The 20,200-nt window shown below is 46.2% G+C and overlaps 1 protein-coding gene across 1 annotated transcript in view; it reads left to right on the top strand.

The window, feature by feature from the left end:
• The window catches only part of LOC139057709 (uncharacterized), a 531,286-nt gene extending 511,327 nt beyond the window's left edge, over positions 1 to 19,959 (top strand). The window contains exon 6 of the mRNA XM_070536455.1: positions 19,720 to 19,959. Coding sequence (XP_070392556.1) covers positions 19,720 to 19,959 — 240 coding nt within the window. The remainder of the gene's footprint in view (positions 1 to 19,719) is intronic.
• Positions 19,960 to 20,200: the final 241 nt, after the last annotated feature.

Genomic DNA, 20,200 nt, shown 5'->3' with positions numbered 1-20,200 from the left:
CGGTATCGGCCTACGTATGTGGAGTGCTTAACGCCTGCTTCACCTTCTCCGCGGGTGGCCGGTATTGCACTATCTTCGGGATCTGCCCACGTATGGGGAGTGCTTAACGCCTGCTTGACCTCCGCCGTGGGTCGAGGCGGTATTTCGCTATCTCCGGGATCGGCCCACATGTGGGCAGTTTTTTGCTTACAACGACATGACAATTTCCTTGGACGGTAGAGGTACACAGCTTCGCTGTAATAGGCTATTTCAGAAATACTTTACCGCAAAAAGTACTTGAATGCGTTCAGCAGAAGTGGTGTTATTGGCAATCAAACACGCCCACCGTTGTGCTCCCGTTCCTCCTTCAACGCCTTGCACTGCGAAGGCTACAGCGCAGTGCGGCGTGCCCACAACGCTTCGCCTTTTATATGTCACCGTAGTGCGCAGTTGAAATTTCATTTTTAATGTTAACGCAGACGCCACGACTTCCGCCTTTGGTGCCTACGACGTGCTAAACATAAGCCAAACGCCATTATCCTCAGCGAACCGCAGTGCTCTTAGCCAGTGGACTCGTGGCGGCACCCCGCGGCGGCCGCGGTATCGCCATGTAGCCAACCGCAACGTGATGTCACCTATCGGCCAATAGCAGGCGTCTAAGGGAATGAAGAAATAGTGCATCCAATGACGAAATAGTGCGTGTAGAAGAGAGTGAGGACAGGGTCTTCTGTGGAAAAGAGAACATGTGAGAGAGTGACTTCGCGATCCGCTTGGTAGGTCCACGCACCGCGTACGACAGCAAAACTTGGCTAAGATGTTCACAGCAGCGTATGCTACCTGCGAACTATGTTGTTTTACTGCGCCAGAGGTGTGGTTCAGGGCCCCTTTAAGGTAGATTAGTTGCATACTTTAGTGACTCAACTTTTCTGTCCCGTCTTTTTTATTCTTTGTATCTGCGTACCCGGCATTCTCTGCAGACTCAAGTGTTTGATTTCTTCTTATGAATGTTAGTTGTGAGCGCAGCGCTTCGTCTGTGCGTTACGTTCCTCTTGTATGAGTCTATCACGCTGCAGTGCATTATGCCAGGTTAATACCAACTAGCCCAATTTCTTGTTATATAGTAAAGTGCTGCAAAGGCCATAATTATCCTACACGCTCAGAACTTCGCCTACAGATACCAAATATTATGCCCCCCATTATCACCATATATAAGCAAGGTGCTTATAAGCAAGACGCAGTAAGTGGCGCTTCCGTTTTCGAGTATGTACCGCCCGTCGTGTCAAACGATATCAGGCTGCAACGGCAGACTATTTCATGCGTGTATATTCGCTTAATGCGCATCAACATAGAACCGTGGCCCCTGAGCAACGCTGTAACAAACTACGCCAACTAAGCAGAGAATAAATAAGCTGCTACAGAGTTACCACTGTTACTGAGTCGGAGCGCCTCTCGTACGTGTCGACGATCGGTGACCTTAGGCTGCCGGACAAGTGCTCATTTTCCGGCAATTGTCGTCGGTAAATAGGACGATTGTGCCTTCCCAGCCTCTGCGTTCACACGCAGGACGTTCACACGCAGAGAGAAAACGATGTGCCGCAATTGCTTTGTTCGTTTGTGATTCATTTGTTTAACAGCAGTGTAAAATGTGGCAAAATATCGCTTCTTCGTATGCATCCCCTAACCACATGTTTCGGCTGGCTGGCTGTACCACGTGAGGCAATTTAGTTTCGCTTGCCCTCTCGGTAACGTGCTCTGCAGAGGTTTCGGCGGCTCTACATCATCATCATCATCATCATCATCATCATCATCATCATCATCATCATCATCAGCCTAGTTACGCCCACTGCAGGGCAAAGGCCTCTCCCATACTTCTCCAACTACCCCAGTCATGTGCTAATTGTGGCCATGTTGCCCCTGCAAACTTCTTAATCTCATCCGCCCACCTAACTTTGTGCCGCCCTCTGCTATACTTCCCTTCTCTTGGAATCCAGTTCGTAACCCTTTATGACCATCGGTTATATTCCCTCCTCATTACATGTCCTGCCCATGCCCATTTCTTTTTCTTGATTTCAACTAAGATGTCATTAACTCGCATTGTTTTTCTGTCATTAACTCGCATCATTTTTCTTTCCATAGCTCGTTGCGTCGTCCTCAATTTAAGTAGAACCCTTTTCGTAAGCTTTCAGGTTTCTGCCCCGTAGGTGAGTACTGGTAAGACACAGCTGTTATAAACTTTTCTCTTGAGGGATAATGGCAAACTGCTGTTTATGATCTGAGAATGCCTGACAAACGCACCCCAGCCCATTCTTCTGATTATTTCAGACTCATGATCAGGATCCGCAGTCACTATATGCCCTAAGTAGATGTATTCCCTTACCACTTCCAGTGCCTCGCTACCTATCGTAAACCGCTGTTCTCTTCCGAGAGGGTTAAACATTACTTTAGTTTTCTGCAGATTAATTTTTTGACCCACCCTTCTGCTTTGCCTCTCCAGGTCAGTGTAGTTACTAAACAAGGCAATATCATCAGCGAATCGCAAGTTACTAAGGTATTCTCCATTGACTCTTATCCCTAATTCTTCCCAATCCAGGCCTCTGAATTCCTCCTGTAAACCTCTTGAATACCTCCTGGTGCAGTAACTGGACACAACCTCCTATATAAATACGACAATCGAACCCCAGCCCTTAGTCCCCAGCAGCTGCGAAGCAACTGGCCACGGCGGCGCTCAGACCTGTGACGTAGCAGAGGGTGCTAAGGATCTTTGGGTCCGAACAGGCCGCCATTGGAATCTGAATCTGGCAACGTTTGAGAAGGGCAAAATTTATAACCCGCAGACCAGAAAAGACGCAGTGTTGATTTGACGCCTACTCCCTTCCATTCCGTTTCTCGTTGTGCCATTTTTGCTACCAATTACGGGACGATGGCTCTGGTCCAAGGATTCCTGCCAGATTCTCCTAAAACATCCGCACTGAAGAATGCCTTGCACTGCGCTTTATCCTTGACCACTCTTTACCGCACAGATAACAGTTCCCAAGTCCCAGGCGGACGCTCATTGGTCTGTGCCCACCCGCTTACATATACCGAAAACATCAGCACAAGACATGGAAGAGGTATGCGGCACCTTGGCGAATACCTTCTTGACGCTGCCACCTGTCAAGAAGGAATGGGAACGATGTGCTTTCGTATCCTGCAATATCCAGCAGCAGCCTTGTGCTGTCACCGACAGTGTTGCCAGGTTCTTTTTTCCCTCGTAGCTTCCTTTTTTAAACACCTTAGTATACTGCGTGTGTATTTTCTTTGAGTGATTTGGCAAGCGTTTACTAGTGGTTTCTTTGCTTTCACAACGTAAGCAAAGGTGGTCATTTTTTGCAAACGCTTCACCTTCTTTACGACATAGCGAATGTTCTTTTTGATCTCTGTTTCAGTGTATACTTACGCGTCTGTTTTATTTTCCTGCCTACTGAGGTATATAAAAGCTGAAGATTTTGCGACCTTTAGGAAGCTCGCATGTTTCACCAGATACTTTTCCCAACACACCTTAATTTTTTTTTTATTTCCTAAGAAGGTGCGGATTGTTTATTCAGAGGACTTCCGCTGTTGAGAGAACTTCTTCGATGAATATTCTACAACTATTACCAACATAATACCGGCCAGCACCTAATATATGCGCAAGTCCAAGGACTAACCTTGTCCGTGGGGTAAAAATTTCAATTTTGCTCTACACTTATTATACTCGGACATATAGTATTTCTTTACATCTTCCACAACGCATATACCTATCCAATGGTTTATGACGAGCCAGCCACTTTGCCGACACAGAGTTTGAATCAATGCTGCCAACTCCTTCCCCCCTTGTGCTGAACGTAGTTTCTTTTCCAGTCTCATCCACAGTGAGCTCACAATGGCCAAGCCCACCCCGTGTGTTAGCGGGTGGCAGAAATGTCACGCTCCGCCTTAGTGGCAAAATAACCAGCGCATCTCAATGAGTGCGTAGCAATGCAGAGGACTGAAATATGTGCTCTCTCTCTCTCTCTATCTCTCTCTCTCTCTCTCTCTCTCTCTCTCTCTCTATATATATATATATATATATATATATATATATATATATATATATAATTTTTCATAATATAATTTTATATATATATATAATTTTTCAAGCGAAGTTCTTTATTTCATAAGTCGTTGTCGTTTCTCCTATTTCTCTCTCTCTCTCTCTCTCTCTCTCTCTTCGAGATTTAACTACTTGGTTACTATGCATTCACATTTTATTTATTTATTCCCTTTAGTTTTGGTTCTCCGGGCAAATAGATGACTACGGCGTTTTCCCTCTTCGTGAAACATTTGACATGATCGTTTTTGCGATGTTTTTCTGAAATGTGCCGGCTTAGGTATTGGTCATGGGTACCAGTTTTTATTGATCGTAATTCCCGACGCCCATTATGGCAGCCATGACTGCATTGCGCCGAACTCGAACAAGAACTGCGCTTTGCCTACACCGGTTGGGCTTTCCTGTTTTGTGGTATGGCTCATGCGTGACTACAGGTCTGTGCTCGGCGCTGTTCCCATTCTTCTTCTTTTAATTCTTTCCTTGCATTCTTTTATTCCTATATATTAGATACCTCTTGTCAACTTCCTTTACTTTATTTATTTATTTTTGTCTCATCGAGTGCGCTCTTGTACAAGCCGCCCCAGGTGGCCCGGGTAGTCGATGGTCCGCGAAAGATAATACAACGCAAACGTCAAATAGCATATCCGATCGATTTAAATCGCACGAAAATAGCTTAGGACCATCCGTGCACAGTAGGTTTGTCTACATCGCGTGGCTATTGTGATGTCGCTAAACAGGAAAAGTTCGTGAAATGAAAATCGCATTTACCACGCACTGTTCGTGAACATTGCGTAGCACCTCTGGTGCATGCTGTGAATCTGCGCAAAAACTACTCATTTATCTGGAGTCTGAGTTGCCGCAATGAACCTTGTCGCCTCTAAAATCGCTTACTGTACTGCAAAACCTTAATTCGACTAGTCTTTGCGACGATTTATGGGCTTGCTGCGTACTTTCATCTGTGCGCGCAACTACAGTCCTGTTTCTGTCTTCCATTACTTTCTTTTTGTATCTGCATCCCTTTTCCCCAGTACAGGGTAGCAAACCGGAGGCACGTCTGGTTTACCTCCTTGCCTTTCCTATATTCTTTCTGTCTCTCTCTTTCCCTTCCTCTCTGGATAGTATTCTATAACAATCCAACGCGGTTGCTTAATGGCTGTGGTGTTGGGTTGCTAAGCACGAGGTCGCGGGATCGAATGCCGGCGACGGCGGCCTCATTTCGCTGGGGGCGAAATGCGAAAACACCCGTGTACTTAGGTGCACGTTAAAGATTCGGTCTAAATTCTCGGAGTCCCCCACTACGGCGTGCCTCATAATCGGAAAGTGGTTTTGGCACGTAAAACCCCACAATTTTTTTTAGTATTTTATAACAGAAGCAAACATTTAGAGAGCCGACGTAAATGCGGTGCGAGAGAATGTACAGAATAGGCCTATGCAGTGCTAACTTTCTAAGGATGTTTATGCGCACAATATTGCAGTCAGCTTTTGTGACAATTGACACCAATTTGGTGCACATCATTGGGCCATCGCATACAAAGAAAAGCACGCGGGAAGTGTATTTCGAGTACAGCGCGTTGCCATGGAAATCCAGCATATGCAGCACCATATACCGATCGATCGCGCGATGTGACGTTTCAGCTCTCTGTTAAGGTCGATGAAAACGGTTTTTGCGACAACATATTCTCCTTTATGCAATACACAGAACACATAAAGCACAGTAGCTGTGGTGTCCGGAATACCGGCGCAGGTACGGTCTTTCTGTTGATGCCACAAGTTCACCGAACATTCCATTTAGGCAGCCTACACCTATATATACGCAATCGTTCTATTTTCCATTAACAAATTTAAGTACATTCGATTGATTGATTGATTGATTGATTGATTGATTGATTGATTGATTGATTGATTGATTGATTGATTGATTGATTGATTGATTGATTGATTGATTGATTGATTGATTGATTTGTTTGTTTATTTATTTATTTATTGATCTATAAGAGGTCCATAGGACCATATGTTATTCTGTGCCGAAATTAACGTTGGCTGCAGAAGCGGCATTGCATTGAGACGCAAGATTCGAAACCCGAAAGTTTTGAATATTGGTTTGGAAATATTAGCAAAGTTGGAAATGATTTGTCATCCTTTTCGTTTTTTCTTTTTTCTTTTTTTCCTTGAAAACTTTATGGCGATAGCTCAAAGCACAATATTATGAGAAATGAGATATATTTACTACAGAAGAGCGCCGTCACGACGATTACGTGCATATACCTCATTGCACATCTGTTACCCCGTTTATGCCGCGTACAGTTCGGTTTTGTGGCCTCATGTGCATCCGTGGTCGTGTTGTGCATCTTTATCATTTACTCGGTCCTGGCCACTTCACGCTGTCGGTCTCGACGTGCCCTTTGGATGAGCATTTGCATCCTTGTTGGTAACTTTAAATTTCTTACCGGATTTGCATCCCAGGCATTGGCTATGCAAAGTGTTTCTCGGCCCACTTGATGTGAAATGCTAACGCCTAAGTTTATTTTGTTTGCTTTTTATTTATTTCTCGAAGCACTCTTTGGACGGAAAAGAGTGTTAGCGTAAGTAACACAGTTTAGAACGTGACAAAAAAATATAAAGAAAAAGGTTGTTCCTTATCGCAACTCTTTCCAAAGAATTCTTTGGAAAACTCGACAAACTTTCCTGGATGCTGAATACAATTGAGGGAGTGTGCGTTTGGAATTATTGAGGCGACAGGCAAGCCTTCGGCTGAAATGCTTTAGGAGCAACTGCTTAGCAAGCAGCCGTCGTTTGAGCACACTTGCATTCGAACACGAATTCAACAAGTTTTGCCCTGTACGTACCAATCATTGGTTGAATATGTTTTGGCATGCTCGAGTCTTTGCACTCCCACTAATTCAGAGCTTCGAACTTGTTGCAACGTACTTATCGCGTGTAGAATTTTTTTGTTATTAATATGAAGTGAGAGAAGTTGGCACCATTACTGGCGCCGGCTAGTCCTTTTGGCAGCGCAAGTAAAACAAAGCCACAAAAAAGTTTTATGCACTGACGACGGTCAAAAGGTACTAACTTTTTAATGTTTAGTACAAATAATACTAAGAAAAATGCAAGAGGACACCAAGAAACATGCACAGTTCCTTTATTAAAGTGCACAATATAGTCTGGAAACACGCACATAAATCAGTTCATATTTACACCAACAAGACACATAACACTTAACAACGCCAGACGTGAGCTACAGATCTGCAACATGCTATACAACATCCGGTATAAGAAAAAGTAATAGTGGGGTCAACTACGGTACACCTTAAATATATTCCCAAAAATGCGACGCCTCATGCCTGTTTACGTGTTCTGGGAAGCAGTCAAAATGAACCAATATTTGTACGCTTCCGTGGTTCACTCAACAGTTATAAATGAAACAGAATTATCAACACTACTGCACGATTCACCTGCAGATCTCTATACGCTAAACCTGCCACATAAGTAAACAAAGAACGTCAAAACTCATTTACATCTGAAGACTCAAAGCTGGAACTGTCGTTTGTGGAATACTTCACGCTCCTATAGCGATCGGTGATATCAAAGCCCTAATTGTTCCACGGTCACTTGATACGAACGTATACACACGAGCTTCACGAATTTCCTGCGATGCCTCACGTTTTCCTCATGCAGTTCTTGACGCAGTTGAAAACGGTCCGTTTGAGGCGCTCTTGGCCTAGTGGTATAACCCACACATGATTACGCACGTACCAACACGACGTGACTACGCACGTACATGTTCAAATTCAGCTTTTTCCCCGCTCAATCGAAGACTGGAATTCATTACCTGGGTCCATTCGCTCATGCTCATCCCGAATTTTCGCAACCGCCATCCTAGATGTATAATCGTGCTCACCCATGCCCGGCAGCATTTGTAAAACTTCTTGTGTATTTTCCTTTCATCAGTGCTCTTTTGTAAAAGTGTTCACTTGTGTTTACCGCTGTACACTACAATGTACTTTCTGTACCTTTTCTCACCCCACTCCTGCTATAGCGCAAATTGCGCTGCAGTATGTATAAATAAAATGAAATAAAAATGATGTCAGTCAACGCCAACGCTGCACAAGAGGTAATTATTAGTATGATGCTACGTTTAAATTATTAATGTGCTTGCAGCCTTATAAGCCTGTACCAAACAGCTCCCTCAATGACCCAAATGGATCCTTTTCCCCTTGGTAAATTACGTTCCTTTGTTACTTGCATTCTACCTCCTGGCCCTGGACAGTGTTGGAAACGGGAAGTTAAATCAGGACTTTACATTGAAACATACGTCGGCACTAAATCTATATAGGATAAGTTTGCAGGGCCGCATCCTTCTTATTACACTGTGTGGAAATGTAACGATATTTTTTTTACAAATGAGTGGGGCTATTAGTAGCTGAAATTAAGATTCTAACAAGTGACCGTGGAATATCCAAATCAGAGTAGTAAAATTTTAGAAACGACAAAAGCCATGCATGCCATAACCGGAATAGAGTAAGCATATTTCAAGAGTGACATAGCTTCGACCAGCAATCGGAAAGTGCTAGAGCTACTTCAAAAGTGGTGTTAGTGTTCAGTCAAGACAAGTTGGAGACAGCCTGGGTAATAAAAGGAGCAAAATGGCACTATTTCATATTAATTGTCTCGTTTAGACGGATTATGCAGGAGCCGGTCAGCAAATAATGAAGTAAAGAACTCAGAGTGCCCTTGTGTGAAAGTACGACTCAAATTTTAAAAGGAATGTATTTTGCCTTTCGAACACTTCGAACAGAAGCGCGGGCCGGCAAACACTGGCGCCTGCGACTGTGCTGCGTGTGCCGCCTAGGCCTGTGATTTTCTTCCTTTGTTAGCGACGTCGAGAGGGTACTTCCTTACAATACAAATTGCATTTACAGCACCTACACGGCACACAATGCGGTGTTATAGCAGTCTTTTAAACCTGACCGGATACGCTTGTGTATTGCGGCGAAGCTCAACAAATTGCGTAAGGGGCAATGTCTAAAATTCTTAGACATTATTATTATTATTGTTGTTGTTGTTGTTGTTGTTGTTGTTGTTGTTGTTGTTGTTGTTGTTGTTGTTGTTGTTGTTGTTGTTGTTGTTGTTGTTGTTGTTGTTGTTGTTGTTGTTGTTGTTGTTGTTGTTGTTGTTGTTGTTGTTGTTCCCGGTTCCACACTTACTGACAAAATTACGAACGATGAAATCAAGGTTCCGGATATTGATCTACCCGTCGACTCTTTGAATGAACTGACTGCACTGCATGCTTTATATATGCGCGGCAATCTGCTAGCAAGGAGTGCGCAGTCCATCGACTGACATAACTGCAGCGAGTGAGGGCGCGAAAACTGCTGTGGAGCAAGGCGCCCCTTGACGACGCAGCCGTTATCGATGTCAACGTGCACGGGCCGCTCGATACGCGACTGGGCGGCGCCTTCCGCACCAGGAACTCTGCAATACAAGAAAGATGGCCGTACAGATAAACCAGAGGCGACGAAAGGCACAGCAGCGGCAGAAGAATCTCAGGATCGAGTGAATCAATATCGCATTCCTTTTCCCGATGTGTTCTGAGAGGCGTCTCCCATGCTCTTCGGAAGAGTCTACCGATACGCTCCAGTGGACGCTAAACACCTCAGAGTGGCTCAGCGTCGATAGGGGACAACAATGAAGGAACTGGGTGTTTGCAGGATCACTCTTCAATCCCCCCCCCCCCCCGGTCGCCTGTTCTCCCCTCAGTCTCCTCAACTATAAGGACAGTTCGGATTCCATAATGGCATGATGACTGCGAGCGAAAGTAAGACCGATGACAACCGGGAAATAAAGACGCGCTTGTCCGGATGCCAATATGCTGGACTTTCAAGCTCTGTCGTGTAGTCACATTCTCCAACGTAGCATTTTGAACCAATCATAGAGGGTGCAGGCACTTTCTCAGCTTACCGGAGCTGAAAAGATGGAGAGCTTGACAGTATGGCGGAATTAAACACTGTCTAGAATAAAGCCTCGCCTCCGTCCGGCTCGAATCCCCCTGCGAACACCACAACTGTCTAATTAAGGACGGATACGCCAAATATACAGAGGCAAGAGGACAGCCATCGGCACTCGGCGTTCCTGCGGGAATCACCTTTCAGCTACACTGATTGAGTTGCTCTGATCTAGTTGTAAAATTCCGCAATGGGGAACGCAAAACGGTAACTGACCACTTAGACAGGCCACTTTTCTCGCGATCGTTGATGTGCAAATAATCCTATTTCGTCGCTAAAATTTGCCCTCAGCTGCCAAGGAGATATAACGTATGGGAGCGCAGTACACCACACATCTGCCGAATAATTCAACAGGCTAGTAAGAACATTTCTATTTGCGAATACCTGAATATACGCCATTTATTTTAGGTGATATTCGGGGAGGAATTCTTGACGCGAGGTAATGCTACCAAGCACGCGCCATCCTACTCCGATAATTTGCGTCGAAGGCGCAGCATCCTTTGCCTCATTCTTCGCACTTGGCGATAGGCAGCTAGGTTGATGTCTCGCCTCGCTTCAATAAAAAAGAAGAAATAAAGTGTGACCAATGGTGGAATCGAACCTCTGCCATCGTGAAGCACAGCGGCCCGATGCCACTAACCAATATAGGTCACGTTCGCACCCGTAATGTTGTCGTGCCAAAGGTGCCAAGCTCTTTGAAACACTCGGTGCGTGTACCACGTGCCACTCTCTCGTCTTCTTTCTTTGTGACAGCTCGCGGCTTTGAAGTGCCTTGTTGGGCTGCATTATCTCCGGAACCGGCCCACCTTCACCAGTATTTTCTTCGATATTCCTCGGGAGTTTAGGAGCGAGCAAATTCCTTACGCTTCTGCTTGCTAAAAAAAAAATCATCCGCGATTACGATACTCCCTAATGCGAAATTTGAGCGCCGCTCTTAAACGTGTTTTCATTTCGCGATATATTCGGTGCCGCGGACAATCTGTCTCGTGCGGAAAGTTCCAAACGGAGCGAAGTGTGGCGCGACTACCTCGCGAATCGGGAGGTCGGGAGAGGCAGCGCGTGGGTGACGCCTGGGCGAGCTTCACAGCAGCAGCCGCCGCAGACAAACCTACGCTCATGCAACGCTTTGTTTCCTTTTATGGTATCGGTAGCGTCATCGGTGAACAGACGACGCGCGCAGAGCCCGTCTTGCGCAGCACTACACTTTTTCTCCTCACGCTTTCACCATACCGTCCTCCTCCTCTTTCCTCCTCCGCTTTCTTCCTCACACTCTCTTAGCTCTCGCCGTCTTTCATCCCCCGCTGCGCTCCGCGTTCGCTTTTTCGTCTTTCGCTGTGCTCGTTCCCTCATTTAAGACGGACGCCGACGCTCGCCGCAGGAACGGGCACCTAACAGCTGCCCTCTAAAACATGCACTAGGAGCATCATCAAGCGAGAAGAGTGGCGACGAGCAAGATGTTGAAGAAGAGCTATTCAAAAGCAGAAAGAGCCTTCTTCGTGGACGCTGCAGGTTCTGTAAAGGGGATATCGATAATATGAGTGGTGCACCAAATGCAGGTTGTAGACGGGCTTTCAGTCCGTAAAGGAGAAACGTTGGCTATGGAGGAAGTGGCCATAGCCCTATCCGCCACATACTCCGCGTCGGAATACATTATTACAGATTCGCAGGCAGCTTATAGAAATTATATCTGCGGTAGAATCACGCCGCCGGTCTGCACAATTCTTAGCCAATTTATTATGAAACTGCAGCCCGCACACTCTCTTAGTCAATCTAAGACTCGAGTTGCACGGAAGTAGATGACGTGGGTACCAGGTCACCAGGGGGTTGAGGGAAACGAGCGCGCACAGGCTTCGGCCCGAGATATCCTTCTCCAGGATCCTTCTACGTCATGACTTGCTGACCTAGGCCCCTCCTCTCAGCAGACAACATACTCTGATATATTACAGCATTTGCGCCAACGGTATCTCGGCCTAGGGAGCCGACCAGTCTTGCCGTTACCCAAGCCTTTTTTTGGTTTTCAATAGAAGTTTATATCATCATCATCGTAGCAGTTTAAGTTTCCTATAAACTGTGCGACGCTACCAACATAAAAAAATATTCTGGTGTTCTACGTGCCAAAACTACGATCTGATTATGAGACACGCCGTAGTGGGGAAACTCCAGGTTAATTTTGATAGCATAAGCAGTTCGAATGCTTTTCTTATCCAACGAGACCAGCAGACCATGGGCAGACCACTACAGCGTATAGGTTATGGTGTCACGAGTAACGAAAAAGAGGCTGTGTACTTCTCTCCAGGTACCGAGCAAGCGTGGTGATGGCAAACTAGGAAGCTCATCAGGGTCCCCAACCAGCGAACGATAATGATCGCTAACATCTTGTAATCAACAATGAGTAGCGTGATAGGCAACCATTCTTTTGTACAAAGAGAGAATGCGTTCTGTTTCGCTACTGTTCAGGCATGGACCCTTTAATTACTGAAAAGGCGGCAACATCACTCGGGAATACTGAATCTGAAGCCATGTTCCCAGTATTCGAAGTAGTTCATCTTTTTCAAAATACTTCTGGTACGTAAACTCTTGTGGCCCTCTGCTGTTCGTCCTACTGGGTGCTTCCGGTGCTCCGTCTATTGTTCTCTTCCGTCATTCCCAGTGGACGGTAACAAACCGAACGCTCGTCTGGTTGACCTGCCTGCCTTTCTTCTCCTTGCTTTCTTTCTCTGTACATTCAGGCAGTGTGCCCGCGAATCCACGACAGCACAAGACGACTATCTATTGTCTCCACTTTTTCCAAGCTGTTTGTCCGCTTCTTTCTTCTGCTACTGTCTTTGCTGCCTGGCTTCTTCATTATATTTGTTTCTTCCTTGTCATTTTTTTTATTCTGCGGACCATTAATGGGTCAATAAAAAATATATTTATTCGGAGCAGATGTTAGCAAAAACGGTCCTTAGGTAAAGCGCAGAGTTCAACCCGTTAAACAAGCACTAAATGATTTTAATCGAACGCATTTTGCCTTCTAACAGGCAGCGTCTTGTTATTTTAAAGTCACCTAGCCTTCAGAATGACTGCGTATTGATTCCAATATTTATAAAATCGGAGTCGGTACAACGTAGTGATTTCTTTTATTAGATCCGGTTCCTTTTGCAAGATTCACTGCTGAAGACCGACCCGTTGTGGTGATAGCGTAGGCAACACGCACCTCGGACCACTGACAAAGCGCGCAAGTGAATAAAATTAGAATAGAATAGTTAAGATCATCCGGGCCTCGACTACCAATTATGAGCAAAGTTCACCTAAAAGAAATGCCTTCTGCAAGACATGGTTCGCACCGGCGCCTTCGTGCATACAGGCGGTCGACAGAATCTCGGTTTTTTTATACGTCCGAGCTCACAGCACCACAGATGCATTTGAGCCGGATACAAATAGCGATTTAGTTGAGGGATGACTCCAGAGGCGAAATCAGAGGCGCTTTCGCACCGAACAAACAAGCTGCGGCAGACGCATAGCAACATTTATCACTTTAAGTGACAGCTCGGTAAGCCTCAGGTGCTTCTACAAAGCTACGAAATTCACTTGTGCTCCGAAGATGACCAGCAAACGACCTTGCTGCTCCAAAGGAATGAAGAATGATGGAGGCCGAGAACGGGCGCCCGTTTCGAGCGACGTCCAAGCTCTCCTCCCAGACGACGTGCACAGAAGGCTGTTCCTTTCTATCCTAATGCTGAGTCATCAGTGGCCATCTCCGTATGAAAGACTGCTATCAGCCTTTGTGAATTTCATGTGCCGCCTTTGTTCTCCAGCTCTTTTTGTTCCCAGCGCGACTTTCTGTGATTTTATTAGGGGATCTGCTCATTCACTATGTAGCCACTTTTTGGCTAGTCCGTGATTTTTGGAAGATATGAATGGTTTCTGAAAGTCATCTGTCTTTAAGTAAGGCTTCGTAAGGTTTTTCGAGCGGGAAGGTTTTATTTGCCTTTTAAAATCGTCATTTGTTCTTGTCTGACTACATTTATGTTTTTATCACGCACTTCAATACTTTATATTTTTGTTATGATGATTGTACACAGCTGTCCCTTTTCTTCATTTTTTGTTCTTCTGGTATCGTGAAAGTGTGGTTCTTTGATCGTAGAACGTGAATTACAAATCAGAGGAGAAAGGTATATATTTCATAAAGAACAAAAGAAAAGGCGTTAATATCGTTCGAGGTATACACCGATTACTGACTTTATTATTTAAAAGGAAAATAGAGAGCAATAAAAAAGTCAGAAAAAATATGTTTTATTAAGCAGCTAAACAATGTCCTTAGAAGTCATCCAGCTTTTTTATTGGAAGATATTCTTTAACGTCAAGCGGTTACAGCTCTGAGTAACGAAGGCAAGTATTTTCTTTTTGCAGTACACGTACTTTTTTTATGAACGTTTCTACTTCCATTGTAAAGCTTCCTCGTCTCCGTTCCATTTAATGTTATGACGGCGGATGACGAGGAAATACAGGGCTCGCCGTCACTGGCACAAATGCAGGGGCTGCACATTTTTCTTCAGCTTCCGTTTGCTGTGCAGAAACGAATGCACACGCTTAAAAGATTGAGAGACAAAATAACTCGCAATGTCCGTCTTTCTCAACTTTATTAACTGCACTTTGCTTCTAACTGCTTTGCACTGTCCCAATATAGACGCCCACTTCACGCATTGTTAGTACATGCTAGCAGTATTCACTAGTGTGCACGGTATGCATGCACTATGCAAGCGCTGGTAATGAGTGTTGACCGGCCGGCGTGCAGCATCAAGGCGCGCATTGGCAGAAAAAACGAGAGAGGGAGGGAGGGGAGGGGAGTTCTTATGCCAAAGTTCATCGTAAGAGCAAGTGCCAGCCAGGGGAGATGTTAAACTTATTATAAGGTCGCTGGCCTGTGGAATACACGTCCTACCAACGAAAAGTTTCGCGATTTCGTCCCTCGATTATTAACTGCCTCGACTGCTTGCCGCATTATTGCATGTAATCCTAGCGGTCAATCGCGTCTTCAGACTTCTGCGGTCAAAAAAAAATGTTCAAAGAAAAACCAAGCATAACACTATTTTCATGCAACATAATCGATGAAAGGAAGTATTTAAAGGAAAGAATGGACATCTAAAGGGGACATTTATCGCAGCCACTTAATAACTCACACAGATTACAAGCAAACACTTTACCGCTCAACTCAAACAAGCACCTGAGAAGCGAATTTTTTTTCTTTTTATGCGTTGCATATTGCAATCACTCAGTTCAGCCCTTGGGCGCGGCCGCGCAGCCACCATTGAGGGTGTGAGCCATTGTTCATTGCTGCGCGTGTCATACGTGGGTCTATTCTCTTTTAAGTTTGCTATGTTTGTTATTAAGTTGCTTCTATTTTTATGCGTTGCATATTGCAATCACTCAGTTCAGCCCTTGGGCGCGGCCGGGCAGCCACCATTGGTCTTTAGCGCAACCACGTGACGTGACGTCACGACAGCCCGAGGAAAAGCTGGGCCCCAACTCGCGCAATATGCAACGCATTCTTGGCTTAACCAAGCTAAGCCTGGCAATTTTTTGTGTGCGTGTGTGTGGCTTGGCGTGCAGAACTCATCCCGCACGCAGTACACGGCTTACGACTATGTGTTTGAACAAATGCAGCCCGTCGAGTACTGACGCGCCGAGAATGATGTTCACGTGCGTGTAGTTAACGAGGCAATCATTACACACGCGCCGAGGATCCGTCTCCTACGCGGTCTGAATATGGAGGAGCGAAGGAAGCTCGCCGTTTCTCTGTGGCCGTTTCGCAAAGCTGGGACGTGATAAGCGGCTGCCCGCAAATCCACCCGCGTTCACGTATTTCTCGCTGCTCTGTAGTGATGGCCGTTCTCTCGCTGGACCGGCCCGCGATAACCGGTGCCGGTGCTGAGAAAGAACGCATATCTGCCTGGATGCACTTTCGGCGCGCAGCCTTCGTTCCTTATTGACTACGGGCTTGCACCTTCCGTACAGAACTGCGCTAATTTAACGCGTAATCGCCGACAAGATGCGTTAAAGAACAATGTTGCCCAGCCGTTACCGGAACTCGTAAAGCGATGCTTCCTGTTTCTTTCCAGTTTAGAAGCTTCCAGAGACTTTTCTTCTTCGCCAGAGCCACGCCAGTGTAGTTTGTCGCCTTAAACGTACCGCGCTAAAGGGTTCGGCGATTTACCACGGGGGCTGTTCACACCTTCTTCTAAAGAAGGCAGGGAAAGAAGAAGAAAAATAAAACGACTTCATGCATGGAATCGAAAGGTACGGAACGTACTTAGCCCTGTGGACTGCAAGCCGTTTATAGCAGTAATGAGGAGGACAGACTGAGCATAGAGCAAGATTGCCGCTAGGAGTGCACACCTACCAAATCTAAAGATGTCGAAGTTCCCTATGGCGGATTCGGCAAATCGCACCAGCGCGTGACGGGGCGCCCTAGGACGACGATGATTGGATGAAAAGGCTCACTGGGGGCGCGCAGGTGCGCACCGGTGCGATTTGCCGAGTTCGCCATTAGTGAAACTTGCTTGCTGCACGTATGGGTCCGTCGAGAAAATTAGTGATACAATTGCATCCCCAATCATACAGGTCAATGTCGGTGGACTTTCTATCATGAAACGAAGAAAAATTGTAACGGCAGGTTTCTTCCAATTAAAACGGCTTTTTTATGGTGTTATAGCGTCAACCGAGTTAACATTTCAGCTGGCGCTCTAAGATAATATACACTTGATTGATGTTTACAACGTTAACGTTGCATCATCGCCAATCTTAAGATACTGGTGCTTTTAAATGGCTGTTGTACACAGACTCGAAACCTATGGCATACGGAACGTTTCTGTAGGCACCGCCGGTTTATTATTATTATTATTATTATTATTATTATTATTATTATTATTATTATTATTATTATTATTATTATTATTATTATTATTATTATTATTATTATTATTATTATTATTATCGTGATGCAGGCACACGACCAGGCTAAAACGGAATGGCAACAAATATAGAGAAGGCAATTCAATCTAGGAGGGCAGACACAAGAGAACACGAGAAATAGGAGGGAAACAAGGCGACTGTGTAGCCTGATTCCAGGCCTATCCTGGGTACTCTGGAGAAAAGAGGCTCATCATCATCATTATCGTCACCATCATCAGCCCCAATAAAATATCGAAAACGGGCTGTTTTCATGGATTGTTTGCATGCATGTTTCTTTTTTTTTATTCATGCACGTTGGTTTAATTATTGAAGCTAAGAACTCGACGAAGCATAACCTGGCTAAATTTAAATTTTCAGTGAGACCTTACGGAGTCAACTCTGTAAGTAGAAGGTGCGGAGACCACATAATGATACATGCACATATTGATATATTGATATATTGATATTGATACAGAAGTGTCTCAACGTGCTATAGCGTGCCACCTGTTCGCTGGATCCTTCATTTATATTGCCAGAGCAAACTTGAACGGGGCACGAAGAGAGGACTAGCGTCTCGGTTCACGTTTTATCTTGTGCTATAAAAATGAAACAAGAATTCAACCCGTCACCAGCAGCCCGTCCAATAGCATTACTCATGCGTTCGCTCGCATATTAAGTCCTGTTCCAGCTCTGCCCTAGGGCAAAGCGTCTCAGGACCTTGCTATTAAAGTTCTTTGTCTGTCTGTCTGTCCGCAAGTGGGCATCGAGTGACAGCTGCAGAATTTTAGCTCGATGGGCAGTTAGTGCTCTTGCAAGGCAGCAGGGCGCCCTATAGAGGAAATTGTCAAAGGTTGGTCGGTTCACGGCTACCAAGCACCGCCATTCTTCGTTTATGGTGAACGATGAAAGGCCTTTTGATGAAGGGGGCTTCATCCCGCCTAATTCAGCATGTGGGGTACTTCAGAATTGTAGCGGGATTCCGAGATCGCTGTGCAGTCAGGTAATGTATAAGATATTCGCCCTGATATTGGGTTGCACCCTGCTTTAAAAATTTTTGTCTTCCGCAAAACTTGTTTTGTTTGTTTTTGTTCGCTTGCTTGCTTGCTTGCTTGCTTGCTTGCTTGCTTGGCTGGTTGGCTGGCTGGCTGGCTTTGGTCGGTCGGTCGGTCGGTCGGTCGGTCGGTCGGTCGGTCGGTCGGTCGGTCGGTCGGTCGGTCGGTCGGTCGGTCGGTCGGTCGGTCGGTCGGTCGGTCGGTCGGTCGGTCGGTCGGTCGGTCGGTCGGTCGGTCGGTCGGTCGGTCGGTCGGGTTGACTGCATCCAATATATTGACTATCAACTTATAAAAAAACTCAGTGCCCTTCCACTCTGTGAAGAAGCGTGACCAGCGAAGCTGTGTATGTGGGCCCCTTAATGGAGAACTGCACCTCCGCCGCGGGTCGGCCCGGCATTGCACTATTCGAGATCGGCCCAAGTATGGGAAGTGCTTAACTCCTACTTCACCTCCACCTCGCTTCGGCCCGGCATTGCACTATCTTCGGGATTGACACACGTATGGGAAGTGCTTAACGCCTGCTTCACCTCTGCCGCGAGTCGGCCCGGCATTGGCACTAACTTTGGGATTGGCAGACGTATGGGGAGTGCTTAACGCCTGCTTCACCTCTGCCGCGAGTCTGCCCGGTATTGGCACTATCTTCGGAATCGGCACACGTATGGGGAGTGCTTAACGCCCGCTTCAGCTCGGCCGCGGGTCGGCCCGGCATTGCACTATCTTCTTGATCGGCCCACGTATGGGGAGTGCTTAACGTCTGCTTCACCTCTGCCGCAAGTCCGCTGCGCATTGCACTATCTTCGGCATTGGCACACGTATGGTGAGTGCGTAACGCCTGCTCCACCTCTGCCGCGAGTCGGCCCGGCATTGGCACTAACTTTGGGATTGGCACATGTATGGGGAGTGCTTCACGCCTGCTTCACCTCTGCCGCGAGTCTGCCCGGCATTGGCACTATCTTCGGAATCGGCACACGTATGGGGAGTGCTTAACGCCCGCTTCAGCTCGGCCGCGGGTCGGCCCGGCGTTGCACTATCTTCGGGATCGGCACACATATGGGGAGTGCGTAAGGCCTGCTTTACCTCCTCCTCGATTCGGCCCGGCATTGCACTATCCTCGGGATCGGCACACGTAAGGGGAGTGCTTAACGCCTACTTCAGCTCCGCCGCGGGTCGGCCCGGCATGGCACTACCTACATACTAACCTACGGGTACGCACTGATGACTCAGCGAGCATAGACGGGGGCAGTTGCGCAGCTACGTTCTCCACAGTTCCATGAAATTTCGTGATCTGTCCCACAAGATTATCTGCTTTCTTCGACTACTCTAAAATGGGCTCACAATCAATGACACCAGGAAAGCTATCTTTATAATTCTCACCCAACACTCATGTTTACCGATTTAAGAGGCATGCCAAAGGTAAATCTCAAATGTCCGGTAACAAAAAAGCTAACGCGCTCGCCCGAGCTGAATTACTCAGGATTGCCAGATATTCCACATGCAGGCGGTCCTTTACATCGTCTCTAAAACATACTTAAGCAGCTAAGGCTTAACGGGCTTGAGTTCCCTTCATCACATCTTTCACTTTCCCGCAAGCATGCCGTCTTGATCAGGTATGCTCAAACGGTCACTCTTTTACCTGCTGCAGAAGCGCCCCACTTCTGCGGCTCTACTGGACCTCCCACCTGACGTCACTGTGCGGGGTACCCCAATGAACCGCACTTCCTTCAGGAATATCACACCATCTGATCGCAACTCCCGCTATCGCAGCTTTGCATCCGTGCTTGACCTGCCCTGGCTGGCTCTCAAGCGACATCTGCAGAAGACCAGCGGCGTCTCGTGGTACACATCCAGCGAGCGCTGGATTGATGCCAGGAAATCTCTCTGAAATAAAGGTGTTGCATCCCTTATGATAAATAAGATCATCATCATCATCATCATCATCTAATTACGTCAACTATTGAACTATTCCGCACAATATGCTGCTGTACTCACGAACACAAATTTAGCGCTAAAGAGGCTTGTTGCTTGTGGCCTGCTTCCTGTCATCGTTTGTGAGCAGACTGTAGTTTTGCTTAAAGACTTTAGAAGCACGAGTTAAAGGAGAAGCTCCAGTGTTTCTTTCGCAG

The sequence above is a fragment of the Dermacentor albipictus genome, chromosome 3, assembly GCF_038994185.2.
Source record: "Dermacentor albipictus isolate Rhodes 1998 colony chromosome 3, USDA_Dalb.pri_finalv2, whole genome shotgun sequence".
NCBI classification, from domain to species: domain Eukaryota; kingdom Metazoa; phylum Arthropoda; class Arachnida; order Ixodida; family Ixodidae; genus Dermacentor; species Dermacentor albipictus.
This window is presented reverse-complemented; position numbering and strand designations above follow the sequence as displayed.